Source organism: Crinia signifera, chromosome 19, assembly GCF_055691185.1.
Source record: "Crinia signifera chromosome 19, ASM5569118v1, whole genome shotgun sequence".
NCBI lineage: Eukaryota > Metazoa > Chordata > Amphibia > Anura > Myobatrachidae > Crinia > Crinia signifera.
Genome location: NC_139226.1, coordinates 3,323,975 through 3,338,129, shown reverse-complemented (window position 1 = coordinate 3,338,129; position 14,155 = coordinate 3,323,975). Strand labels below are relative to the sequence as shown.

The following is a 14,155-nucleotide window of genomic DNA, read 5'->3' as shown; positions in this document are numbered from 1 at the left end:
ACTTGACCACTCTCAGATAGGGGTTAAGATCTTTGAGGTTGAGTATGGGTTGTGCCAAGCCATCCGGCTTTGGCACAAGAACCAAGCTGGAATAAAAACCCTGCATTCGCTGTTCGGAAGGGACTGGAATCACTATCCCCCCCCCCATCTGTAGTAGTCTTTGAACTTCTGCGAAGCTTCCGAACCGGTTGTAAAGAACCAGTGTGGAGGCTTCTTTTGAAAGTTTATTTTGCAGCTGAAGGCCACCGAGTCCCTGTCCCAGGTTTCCTGACTGGAGAGGACCCAGATATCACAGTAAAGGTGCAGACGTGCCCCCAGCCTAGGATCCAGTTCTGGGCCAAATATAAAATCCCCCTGAAAAGGTGGTGCTTCTACTGCTCTTTTGTATTCAGCATCTGTCTGCCATTGATGCAGCCGGAGGGCCCTGCACACTGAGATAGACAGGGCTGAGATGCTGCTATACAAACATCAGAGGAAGCCTCTATGAGATAGGCCGCAGCTTCTTTAATGTGGTCCGCCAAAACCAGTAACTCACCCGCAGCCGGGTTTTTCCTCAGTTCCTTGGAGATCTGGGTTGCCCAGGCCTCCATTGCCTTATTTACCCAACATCCCACCTGTGCAGGTCGGTGTAACACCCCTGCAGCCGTGTAGATGGCCTTTAAGGTGGTCTCCAGCTTCCTGTCAGACGTGTCCTTCAGGAAAGGAGGCCCCTGGTATAGGGAGAACCGTCTCTTTGGAGAGGCGAGAGACCGACTGATCCACTGAGGGTGGAGTCTCGCACGCCTTTCTACTATCTGCAGGGAAAGGATATGCCGTTAAAAATCTACTTGATACCTAAAAACGCCTATCAGGATAAAGCCAAGCATCCTTCAAAAGCGGTCCGATTCTTCCGACACAGGTAAAGCTGCTGCCTGTCTGTGTGTGTCTATCACCAAACATCTGCAGACGAGCCGGCAATAAGGCCTCATCGTCTACCTTTAAGGTTGTTTTAAGCATGGCAATAAGGTGCTCCAGCCCCTGAGAAACAAGCTCTGGAGCTGGCTGTTCCTCTAATCCTTCGACCCTCCAGCTGTTGTTGAACTACACATCCCAGCATGCCCTGCAAGTTTTAGAATGGCCAAATAGCAAAACTGTCGCAGGGCATGCTGGGATGTGTAATTCAACAACAACTTTAGGGCCGAAGGTTCCCCATGACTGCACTGATAATTCAATGGGGTCAGCAAACTCGCCCTCTTCTAAAGGCTGCATGTATTCATCCGCCCCATCTGTAACCACTACATCTGGGAACAGTATTTGAATTGGGTAAAACCGGAGGGGCTATAGCAGGCATGCCCAAACTATGGCCCTCCAGCTGTTGTGAAACTACAAGTCCCATCATGCCTTGCCAAGGTTTTGCTATTAGAGAATGCTAAGATGGCAAGGCATGCTGGGATGTGTAGTTACACAACAGCTGGAGGGCAATAGTTTGGACATGCCTGGGCTATAGGAAGTAGAGGGGAGGAGTCAGCCACACCTGTTTAATAAAAAGTGCCCACGCTCCTGGTAGTCTCCCTCTATTCCCCCACTGTGAACTCCCATGCCACCTGGTGGAAGAATGAGAAAAACAAGACAAATGCCTACTATGTCCTTAAAAGGGAACTTGATTTCTGGGGGTGGAGAGAATGGGGAAATCTTCTGAATGAAATCCCAGATAAAAGATTCAGTATGACTGATTGGCATCTGTATGTAAGCAGGGGGAGACACGGTATGCATGCAGGGGGAAGTGCAGGTATGCACAGTATGCATGCAGGGGGAAGTAGGCAGGGGCGGTGAAATGCAGGCAGGGGGAGGCGGTATGCTGGCACGGGGAGACATGGTATTTAAGCAGGGGGAAGCGGTATGCAGGCAGGGGGCAGTGCTATGCAGGCAGGGAGAAGTGGGGCACAGGGAGGCACGTAGATAGGGGGAGGCAGTATGCAGACATGGGGAGGCGGTATGCAGGCAGGGGAAGGAGGTATGCAGGCACGGTGAGGCACGTAGATAGGGAGAAGTGGTATGCAGGCAGTGGGAGGTGGCATGCAGGCACGGGGAGGCACCTACGGGGGAGGTGGTATGTAGGCACATAGATGGGGGAAGTGGTATGCAGGCAGGGGGTGGTGCTATGCGGGCAGGGGGAAGCGGTATGCAGGCATAGGGAGGCACGTAGACATGGAGAAGCGGTATGCAGGCAGGGGAAGGAGGTATGCAGGCACAGGGAGAAGCGGTATGCAGGCAGGGGGCGGTGCTATGCAGGCAGGGAAAGGAGGTATGCAGGCACAGGGAGAAGCGGTATGCAGGCAGGGGGCGGTGCTATGCAGGCAGGGGGTGGTGCTATGCAGGCAGGGGAAGGAGGTATGCAGGCACGTAGACAGGGAGAAGTGGTATACAGGCAGGGGGTGGTGCTATACAGGCAGGGGAAGGAGGTATGCAGGCAGGGGGTGGTGCTATGCAGGCAGAGGGTGGTGCTATGCAGGCAGGGGGTGGTGCTATGCAGGCAGGGGGTGGTGCTATGCAGGCAGGGGGTGGTGCTATGCAGGTACAGGGAGAAGCGGTATGCAGGGGGTGGTGCTATGCAGGCAGGGGAAGGAGGTATGCAGGCACAGGGAAAAGCGGTATGCAGGCAGGGGGCGGTGCTATGCAGGCAGGGGAAGGAGGTATGCAGGCACAGGGAAAAGCGGTATGCAGGCACAGGGAGGCACGTAGACAGGGAGAAGTGGTATGCAGGCAGGGGGTGGTGCTATGCAGGCAGGGGGCGGTGCTATGCAGGCACAGGGAGGCACGTAGACAGGGAGAAGTGGTATGCAGGCAGGGGGAGGAGGTATGCAGGCACAGGGAGAAGCGGTATGCAGGCAGGGGGCGGTGCTATGCAGGCAGGGGAAGGAGGTATGCAGGCACAGGGAGAAGTGGTATGCAGGCAGGGGGAGACCGCATGCAGCCGGAGGATGGAATGCACTTCCTCCTGCATTTGCATTGCTGAAGAATCACATAAGCTTATCATAGTGAAATGAGGGTCCATGTCTTCCTTGTTACCCATTCAGGATAACGGAGACACGTGTAATAACTGTACTCGGATAATGTGGATTTCTGGGCACTAAGATTACTCTCACAGTATTGTGTCCCGGATACGGCTGATGTACATAACCAGCACAAGTACAGAAAGGCTGCGCAGCCTGGAAACAGCAGACATTACACACAGGACAGACCACCATTCAGAAAAACCATCTTTATTAAAGGACAAAGCCCTGCAACATCCAGTTTGACTCACAGTCCTCCCCATAGAGAAATCCACAAAAGTTCTAAGAGGAGCCAGTAATGAGAAAAGGCACAAAACAGCCAGTGTCCCCAGCGCTGCGCCATTCCCATCGGAGACGCATTATCAGCACGAGCCTGGCGCAATATACTGCAGGGGACATGCACAGCAAGATACACAGCCCTCTCCTACATGGAACAGAGGGGCAATATAGCACAGAAAGGATTGCGGTCATAGATCCCACCAGGTCCAGCACAGAAGGAATAGTAAACGCCAGCTTGTGGTTCGGGGGGGCACAGATGTAGACTATCAGAGGTACCACACATAAGAGAGTAAATAGGTAATTACATCATAAGGGAAGGGATGGGGTGTGACATCATACGTCATCACTGGAAGGTAATGCTGACATGGCTGACCACTACACCCACTCTGCTCATTATCGGAGATTGGAACCCTGAGGCTGAAGATTGGGGACATTCAGAGACAGCGGGACCGTTTTCCGGCATTAACACTTTGGTATGTGGAACTGCAGATAGTGATCTCCCCTGTTACAGCAGGAAGACTGGTGCAGCAGATTAATGCTTCCCCTCCTCATGCTGGTCATGAACAGGATCACGGAGGTTACAACTCCATGCCAAGCGCCCAAGAGCAGGGTTGCGGGGACCAAGTCTAGCGGCCAGTCCTAGATATCGGTGAGCACGGCTGTGGGCCAGGCAATGAAGGAACCGGATCCCCACCGAATACGCTGCATGGGGGACCAGGCCTGGATAGCGGTGAGCACGGCTGTGGACCAGGCAACGGAGGAGCCGGATCCCTACCGAATACGTTGCATAGGGGCCCAGGCAATAAACAGACCCATTGCTTCTCTGAGGGACATGGGACCGTTCTACGGCGGGGCCAATTCACCATACGGGGGCTGGACAGATACCCGTCATGTGACCCCCGATAATTTTCACTTCCAATAACACTTTCTCTGAATTGATCTGCACCAGACTGTGAAGAGTTAAGGCCCCAGCCACCCGCAATAAATGACACATGGCTTCTCCCAGCATCCAACTGATAGAAAATGGCTGCCATCAGGCAGCGCACTGTAAGAGCGCAGGAAGCGACACAGGGCGATTATTAATACACTGTAACAATATGGGAACGTATCACTTGTGTACAAACAATGGGAGCAGCGCAACGCCCTCTACATGTTGGGGAAGATCCTGTCATGAACCGCAGCTGTACTGGCGTACTAATCGAAAGGAGATGTTTGGTTAGAGAATTGTTGCTGTGTCACACCTATGTAGCTGCAATACCCCATTTCACCACAAGGCGTCACTGCACTTAGGAAAATGTGTGTGTGTGTGTGTGTGTGTGTGGGGGGGGGATTAAAAAAACATTAAAATTGGAGTGAGGCAATAGATGACTATGGCTCTTGGATAAGCTTCGCCCGCTGACGGCCTATAGCACAGGTATCCTTTTCCCTGCTTTAAAAACAAACAGAGCTACGTCCTCGTGCCTTCGGGAACCGCAGGCCGCCACTACGGCTGTGCCAGCAATGCTTTGAGAAATTCAACTCAACTTTTTGCCCTCAGGAAGTAACTTGGGGCAACTAATAACTAGATTTGCCCAGCAGGAGCGCCGGTTCCACCCAGCAAGTACCAGGATGGCGGGTGTGAAGGCCGGGACGCATTCTCTGTGCACACGGCGGAGAGAGCAGCTCCAACACATGTAGGAACCACACTAAAACCAGACAGGCCGGGCTGCGCGTCTCACTGCCCTGCTCGGGAAATAACTTACGTGGGGACTACAATATTTTTAGCAAGTAAAGCGAGTAGCGCCAGGTCAACATTCCCCTCTGCCTGCTCCAGCGCTAGGAGAGCTTCCGGCAATGAGAACCCCGCATGGACAAGCCGCTCGACAGCAGCTGCGGAGGAGAAGGGGGCGAATGGAGGCAAGGTAGAGGACGTCTGATGGCTCAGCCCTGGCGGTCTAGTGTCATGCCCAATGTCCAGATGTAGAGGAGAGCTCGGCGGAACTTCAGGGGAAACGCTAAATTCAGGACACTCTCCTTGTACCATGGGGGTTCCCTTCCCGCTAGATGGCTCAACGGAACTTTCCACCCCACCGGGAGGGACATGGGAACTGCCCAGAGAGGCCTCTGCACACATTGAGTCTTCAGGGTCCATGACACACAGGGAGGTCTCATTGTATATCTCGTGGGAAGAGTCATCAGATGCAGACTCTCGGACAGGAGGACAATCATCATCTCGTTGATCGTCATTTGCCGCGTTAGATACCAGATATGGTTCTGCCTCTGCTGCTGTCGTAGTCGGCCCCAGGCCACTGGTGACCAATAACTTATGAAGCTCTTTCAGTGCAGTGGCCAAGGAGAAGCAGCTTTCCGGTACATCTTGTCCAGAAACGCTTCCAGAGTTTGGGCTGATGTGATTGGTGGTACTGTCCGCTTCTCCAGGTATGGTATCTGCGTTCATGTCGTTGGAGGAAACGGGCGGGTTGTCCGCACATTGCCCACTTCCATGCAGCTCAGCCAACCCAACAAGTGCAGTATCTATAAAATGGTGAGCCGCCTCCTCCTTTACTTCACCCGCATCCTGGACCGATGCAGACACAGAGCATGGCAGGCCATCTGCGTGTGGTACCCCGCAAGGGTCTTCATGGGGGGTGGCTGTTGGGGAATAAGACTCAGAGCCCTTACTAATGGACTCATGCACTTTCGGAGCATTTACAAGGTCTGGTGCGGAGATAACTTCAAGTTCATCTTCCAGAGCCAACAGCGGCCCTATACCCGTATCACACGATAACTGAGAATCTGGAGTTATGCCTTCAGCCACTGAATGTCCTAGCAGAGGCGGCTGGGGAGCGTCCCCAGCGGGAAGGCTCTGGTTGCAGACGGCGCCCACTTTGGGCAAGTTCATTGGCGGCTCGCTGCTCTCGGTCACAGTGGATGGGTGTGAGCAGTTTCTTGTTTGGGTGGAGATTGAATGAGCGGGGGGCATTGAAGCGATGCCTGAAGCGTGGACAGGGTGGTGAAGTCCATCCGTCGGTGGCACCAGAGATGGACCTTCCACTGAGGTAGTTTCCTTGTCTGCGAACAGAACAGAATTAGGTAAGAACTGGAGCCAAGGCCACCCAACATACAGCCGGCCACAGGCGTCGCCACCCAACATACAGCCGGCCACAGGCGTCGCCACCCAACATACAGCCGGCCACAGGCGTCGCCACCCAACATACAGCCCGCCACAGGCGTCGCCACCCAATATACAGCCGGCCAGACGCGCCGCCACCCAACATACAGCAGCCCAGACGCGCCGCCACCCAACATACAGCCGGCCACACGCGCCGCCACCCAACATACAGCCCGCCACAGGCGTCGCCACCCAACATACAGCCCGCCACAGGCGTCGCCACCCAACATACAGCCCGCCACAGGCGTCGCCACCCAACATACAGCCCGCCACAGGCGTCGCCACCCAACATACAGCCCGCCACAGGCGTCGCCACCCAACATACAGCCCGCCACAGGCGTCGCCACCCAACATACAGCCCGCCACAGGCGTCGCCACCCAACATACAGCCCGCCACAGGCGTCGCCACCCAACATACAGCCGGCCAGACGCGCCGCCACCCAACATACAGCCGGCCAGACGCGCCGCCACCCAACATACAGCCGGCCAGACGCGCCGACACCCAACATACAGCCGGCCACACGCGCCGCCACCCAACATACAGCCGGCCACAGGCCTCGCCACCCAACATACAGCCCGCCACCCAACATACAGCCGGCCACACGCGCCGCCACCCAACATACAGCCGGCCACACGCGCCGCCACCCAACATACAGCCGGCCACACGCGCCGCCACCCAACATACAGCCGGCCACACGCGCCGCCACCCAACATACAGCCGGCCACACGCGCCGCCACCCAACATACAGCCGGCCACACGCGCCGCCACCCAACATACAGCCGTCCACACGCACCGCCACCCAACTGGCCACACGCATCGCCACCCAACATACAGCCGGCCACAGGCGTCGCCACCCAACATACAGCCGGCCACAGGCGTCGCCACCCAACATACAGCCGGCCACACGCGTCGCCACCCAACATACAGCCGGCCACACGCGCCGCCACCCAACATACAGCCGGCCACACGCGCCGCCACCCAACATACAGCCAGCCACACGCGCCGCCACCCAACATACAGCCGGCCACACGCGCCGCCACCCAACATACAGCCGGCCACACGCGTCGCCACCCAACATACAGCCGGCCACACGCGCCGCCACCCAACATACAGCCGGCCACACGCGCCGCCACCCAACATACAGCCGGCCACACGCGCCCGCCACCCAACATACAGCCGGCCACACGCGCCGCCACCCAACATACAGCCGGCCACACGCGCCGCCACCCAACATACAGCCAGCCACACGCGCCGCCACCCAACTGGCCACACGCATCGCCACCCAACATACAGCTGGCCGCACATGCTACTACACAGCACTACAGTGGACTATATATTACCATCACAAGGACACTAGGTACCAAATAGAAGCACAGACCTGCTGGGAGACACTGCTTGTGATGTACGGCAGAAATGTAGCCCACAAACTTAGGAGATATTGTATGTAATCATTTGATTTAGACCGCATCTGTTCGATAAATCGAATGATTGTATGCACATTTTGTGACCCATGTGACACTACGCGGGCCATTCGGTCAACTGTTGCATTGATAGTATGTGCTGCACATATCTATGGAAGCACAGGAGTGATCGCATGTGGGTTGTAACCACACATGACTGCTCAAATGCAATTGATGGGCAGAGTGGTGCCACGGTCCTCTGGATCTGCCTCCAATCCCCGATGTCACCCTGTGGGGACCATAAAACCCAAAGTAGAACAAACAGTTTAAAACACTGTGCAGCCCTCTGATTGGCTGAGAGCAAGCTCTCAAATTCTGCCACCGCTCCTTCACAGAGCTACGCTACTCCGCCGCCCGCCCTCTTCCAGCACCCTATGTGGCATCACAGATGGCATGAGACATCGGGTACTGGAAGAGGGCACTTTAGGCACCATAAGATGCGACCGGATGTTATGGGACATTGGATGCGATGTGACCGCATCCAATCGCATTAGTGTATGGGTGCAATAAGTATGGTTCCTAGTGGCTGGATAGGCTGCAACTCTGTGATGTCACTGGCTCCTAGTGACTGGAGAGGCCGCAACTCTCAGTGATGTCACTGGCTCCTAGTGACTGGAGAGGCCGCAACTCTCAGTGATGTCACTGGCTCCTAGTGACTGGAGAGGCCGCAACTCTCAGTGATGTCACTGGCTCCTAGTGACTGGAGAAGCCGCACTCTCAGTGATGTCACTGGCTCCTAGTGACTGGAGAGGCCGCACTCAGTGATGTCACTGGCTCCTAGTGACTGGATAGGCCGCAACTCTCAGGTGATGTCACTGGCTCCTAGTGACTGGATAGGCCGCAACTCTCAGTGATGTCACTGGCTCCTAGTGACTGGATAGGCTGCACTCTCAGTGATGTCACTGGTTCTTAGTGGCTGGATAGGCCGCACTCTCAGTGATGTCACTGGTTCTTAGTGGCTGGATAGGCCGCACTCTCAGTGATGTCACTGGCTCCTAGTGACTGGATAGGCTGCACTCTCAGTGATGTCACTGGTTCTTAGTGACCGGATGGGCCGCACTCTCGTGATGTCACTGGCTCCTAGTGACTGGATAGGCTGCACTCTCAGTGATGTCACTGGTTCTTAGTGGCTGGATAGGCCGCACTCTCAGTGATGTCACTGGTTCTTAGTGGCTGGATAGGCCGCACTCTCAGTGATGTCACTGGCTCCTAGTGACTGGATAGGCTGCACTCTCAGTGATGTCACTGGTTCTTAGTGACTGGATGGGCCGCACTCTCAGTGATGTCACTGGCTCCTAGTGACTGGATAGGCTGCACTCTCAGTGATGTCACTGGTTCTTAGTGACTGGATGGGCCGCACTCTCAGTGATGTCACTGGCTCCTAGTGACTGGATAGGCTGCACTCTCAGTGATGTCACTGGTTCTTAGTGACTGGATGGGCTGTGCTCTCAGTGATGTCACTGGGCACCTAGTGACTGGAAGGCTGTACTCTTAAGGTGCGCACACACTTGACAGACAACGAAGGATATTGCTCATTTTGGCCATACATCAGGACTATTTGGAATGTTTAAATTTTGAGACACAATTTCCCTTGAAGTCCCCAGCAGCTTCCCAGACAGACAATAAACTATGTGTGTAATTTCCCAGCATATTGGTCATTAGATCACATGTGCAGCACACAAGATGGTAAGATCCACCTCACGACCCGTGCATGGGATCGTAATCATACCAAAACACCTCACGTTGTGCACAATAACACATTGCATCGTATGAGCCACCAAAACCGTGCATCCTCCCTGAGATCGTTCTAAAGTCTGGCCAGCTTTACCTATAGCCTTCACAACATAACCCAGTGTGTATGCCACCGATGGGCCAAGTTGCTCGCTCCCGCGGGACGTACTGACTCACCCCGTCGTTGTATGCACAGCCTGATGCCAGGGTCCCCGCAGGGACCGCGTTCGGCCATTGGATACTATTTCTGCATATTGTTACACATAAATGTCACAGGATGAGAACGGCGCGAGCTAAGCTGATAGGTTACCTGCTGATCGGCGCCCTCCTGCGGCAGATTACACACACATGCATCATGGTTTCTGCTGGTCTGTGTGGATTAGGAGAGACAAAAACGGCAAACCAATATTAGGAGAACACAACAAGCCACATGCAGTTAGATGGTGGTCGGGCATTTGTCCTCTGCCAGGATGACATGACACGGTGCGGAGCCCTCAATAAGCCACCAGTCATACAGTAACTGCAGGCGCCACAAGGTCCAATACCCTCATATGGCACCAACGGCTGGGGGTACCCACCGACCGAGCTAGCCACAACAGTATCCTGGAGAGAACAATACACAGACCATTCCCACATGCACACGCGTGTCCGGAGAAGCCACGCCACACTTACCAGCTTCCTCAGCAGATTTCTGCAATACTTCTGCCAACTCCTGATCTGCAATCTCCTCCGGCCGCATATCCTCCCTCCCTGGGCCATACGCCAGCCGGGCGCACTCCGGAAGCTCGCCCTCGGGCAGAAAACTGGTACGGGTGCCCGTCGTGCCAATCACTAAGACATTCTTCTCTAAGTCTATGGAGCACTGTAAGAGGGGACACAACGGGGAGATGGGCGCGGCTGTCAGTCTCAGTGTGTGTGCGTGTGTGTGTGTGGGGGGGGGGGGGGGATAGTTACATCTAGATCGCCAACACATACCTGGTGTCTCTTCAACATGTCCAGACCTAGCAGCATATCCATTGGCTGCTCTTCTAGGATGGAGAAGGAACAGGGCAGGAAATCCCCTTCTATCTGTACCTGAGCTGGAATGTAACAGAGCAACCGGTGAGACAGGTCCCTTCCCCCCATGTATAGATCTCGGCTCTCCATGTACCAGCCCAATAGACCACGGTCCAACCCCATATTGGCAATACACCACAGACATAGCCAAATGGTCCAGTGCTATAGTAATCTACATGACTGTAAGGAGGAGGCTCACACTCACCCAGGTGCTACAGTACGGGGAGTAGTACACTACATGACTGTAAGGAGGAGGATCACACTCACCCAGGTGCTATAGTACGGGGAGTAGTACAATACATGATTAAGGAGGAGGATCACACTCACCCAGGTGCTATAGTACGGGGAGTAGTACACTACATGACTGTAAGGAGGAGGCTCACACTCACCCAGGTGCTATAGTACGGGGAGTAGTACAATACATGACTGTAAGGAGGAGGCTCACACTCACCCAGGTGCTATAGTACGGGGAGTAGTACACTACATGACTGTAAGGAGGAGGATCACACTCACCCAGGTGCTATAGTACGGGGAGTGGTACACTACATGACTGTAAGGAGGAGGAGGATCACACTCACCCAGGTGCTATAGTACACTACATGACTGTAAGGAGGATGATCCCACTCACCCAGGTGCTATAGTACGGGGAGTAGTACACTACATGACTGTAAGTAGGAGGAGGATCACACTCCCCCAGGTGCTATAGTACACTACATGACTGTAAGGAGGAGGATCACACTCACTCAGGTGCTATAGTACGGGGAGTATTACACTACATGACTGTAAGGAGGAGGATCACACTCACCCAGGTGCTATAGTACGGGGAGTATTACACTACATGACTGTAAGGAGGAGGATCACACTCACCCAGGTGCTATAGTACGGGGAGTATTACACTACATGACTGTAAGGAGGAGGATCACACTCACCCAGCTGCTATAGTATGGGGAGTAGTACACTACATGACTAAGGAGGAGGCTCACACTCACCCAGGTGCTATAGTACGGGGAGTAGTACACTACATTACTGTAAGGAGGAGGCTCACACTCACCCAGGTGCTATAGTACACTACATGACTGTAAGGAGGATGATCCCACTCACCCAGGTGCTATAGTACGGGGAGTAGTACACTACACGACTGTAAGGAGGAGGATCCCACTCACCCAGGTGCTATAGTACGGGGAGTAGTACACAACATGACTGTAAGGAGGAGGATCACACTCACCCAGGTGCTATAGTACACTACATGACTGTAAGGAGGAGGATCCCAATCACCCAGGTGCTATAGTACGGGGAGTAGTACACTACACGACTGTAAGGAGGAGGATCCCACTCACCCAGGTGCACTCTGCCGATGATTTTTTGCGTGCCGACGCCCTTAGCTATTCCAGCCCATCGTCTGTCCACTAGTCTCATGATATGACATCGCTCAGCACAGGCCTGGCTCATTATGGTCATCTGGGCACCTGTCGTGGGAAACAGAACAATAAGAGTTCTGCCACCCAGGGATCGCCAGGGATCCATTATCCTCTATCCCGGATCTCACCTGAGTCAACGAACGCCTTCACTGGATAACCATTCACCTTGCAGTTAATATACAGCATCACCACCTGGCCAAAGCTCTCAGGGGCCTCCTCCATGGCTATTGTCATGTTCTCCTCAATGTTCTGCTGCCTGTGAGGGGAGACAGGGAGTGACACAGGGACCTTCCCACAGAGACCCCCCAGTACTATTCCCTGACAGGGGGAGACACAGAGACCCCCAGTACTATTCCCTGACAGGGGGAGACACAGGGACCTTCCCACAGAGACCCCCCCCCCCCCCCAATGCTACTCCCTGCCAGGGGGAGACACAGGGACCTTCCCACAGAGACCCCCCAGTACTATTACCTGATAGGGGAGACACAGGGACCCCCAGTACTATTCCTTGATACGGGAGACACAGTGACCTTCCCACAGAGACCCCCCCAATGCTACTCCCTGCCAGGGGGAGACACAGGGACCTTCCCACAGAGACCCCCCCAATGCTATTCCCTGAGAGTGGAGACACAGGGACCTTCCCACAGAGACCCCCAGTACTATACCTTGATAGGGAAGACACAGGGACCTTCCCAGAGACCCCCCAATGCTATTTCCTGAGAGGGGAGACACAGTGACCTTCCCTCAGACATACAGATGTACAATACACCAGTGTCCGTCAGCAGTGTGTCCTGGTGCATCCTAGTCGTATAGTGCTACAACCATATCACATTATCACCTGGCACAAGCCGAGCCTCGGAGTAGCTGGCCTACCCAGAGGGTCTGTTTGACGTGACTGCAGCAATAATGGATTTACACATCTGTCCTTGGCTAACGGAACATAAACCGACACTAGTGTCCGACAAACAAGAAAGTCCCCCACAGGAAGTGTGTGTGTGCCGCACCTTATGTCTTCCTCTATCTTAGCCTGCGCTTCTAGGTCAAAAGGGTCAGCGGAGAAAAGGCGTATCCTCTCCTGCTCCCGCCTGGCTCTTTCCTGCTGTTGCTCCAGGAGGACCTTGGTGAATTTCTCTGGAGAAGACAGATGACATGAGATAAGGGAATACCCCTAGTGATCCCCCAGCAGCATACCCCGAGCACGAGACATCGCTCACCCAGATCTCCGCTCAGCAGTGCCTCAGCCAGGGGCGGATTGCGCTCTTTCAGCAGGGAAAGCTCGTGGGGATTGGTCAGCAGCATTTCCCTCAGCAGAGCGGGGTTGTCCAGCCCCTGAGGAAACGAGGTGGAATCTGGTGCAGGTGCTGTTGGCTGAGGAGAGGCCGTCTGTCTGGAGGTCCCCGGAACTGCAATACTACTGAAGTCAATCCTGGGTAAACCTGGTGAGAGAACATAACAGGCTTTCTACATGGTGCAAAAGTGGCATCTAACAAAACCTAAACACAAAGGAAATAGTCTCAGCTAGAATACATGAATATGCTGTTTAGTGTTACACTGAAAATAGTCCCTGGCCTATTCTTGGATCATCATACCAATGACTCGTCATAAGAACACCTTTTCCCACAAGCAGCCAATAAATTGATCCAGCTAAGACAGGCGGGTGCCGGACGCGTCCCGACAGTCATTTACCCGACGTCGGGATCCCGACTGTCAAAACTCCGACAGACGGTTGCCCGACGGCCACCGGCTATTCTCCCTCATGGGGGTCCACGACCCCCATAGAGGGAGAATAGAATAGGTGGTGCCCGCAGCGAGCCCGCAAGGGGCTTTGTTGCGCTCGCCATGCTGTCTGAGTCCGGGCAGTCGGGATCCCAACGTCGGGCTAATGACTGTCGGGATCCCGACTGTCGGTACCCTATACCACACCCAGAACCTAAATCTCATAACACGCGTGTGATACATTACTACGATTGTGTCTTTATTGGCTGTGATAAATGTGGGACAACATGGAAGTTGCAGCTATCAGAAAA

The 14,155-nt window shown here is 54.4% G+C and overlaps 1 protein-coding gene across 1 annotated transcript; it reads right to left on the bottom strand.

Annotated features, from left to right (window-relative positions):
* Window positions 1-3,226: 3,226 nt before the first annotated feature.
* Window positions 3,227-13,586, bottom strand: DDI2 (DDI proteasomal shuttling factor 2). Its single transcript, XM_083161810.1, has 8 exons — window positions 13,343-13,586; window positions 13,133-13,259; window positions 12,257-12,384; window positions 12,048-12,176; window positions 10,630-10,733; window positions 10,327-10,516; window positions 9,965-10,024; window positions 3,227-6,362 (listed from the first exon to the last, which is right to left on the bottom strand). Exons 1-7 carry the CDS (start codon window positions 13,425-13,427, stop codon window positions 10,008-10,010), a joined length of 780 nt encoding a protein of 259 aa, XP_083017936.1. The 5' UTR covers window positions 13,428-13,586; the 3' UTR covers window positions 3,227-6,362; window positions 9,965-10,007.
* Window positions 13,587-14,155: the final 569 nt, after the last annotated feature.

Coding starts and splice junctions, on each gene's coding strand:
- DDI2 (XM_083161810.1), bottom strand. CDS start 13,427: ATGCTGCTGACCAATCCCCACGAGCTTTCCCTGCTGAAAGAGCGCAAT. Junction 12,385..13,132: donor AAGATAGAGGAAGACATAAG/GTGCGGCACACA, acceptor CTCCCCTCACAG/GCAGCAGAACATTGAGGAGA. Junction 10,517..10,629: donor ACATGTTGAAGAGACACCAG/GTATGTGTTGGC, acceptor CCCCTCTTACAG/TGCTCCATAGACTTAGAGAA.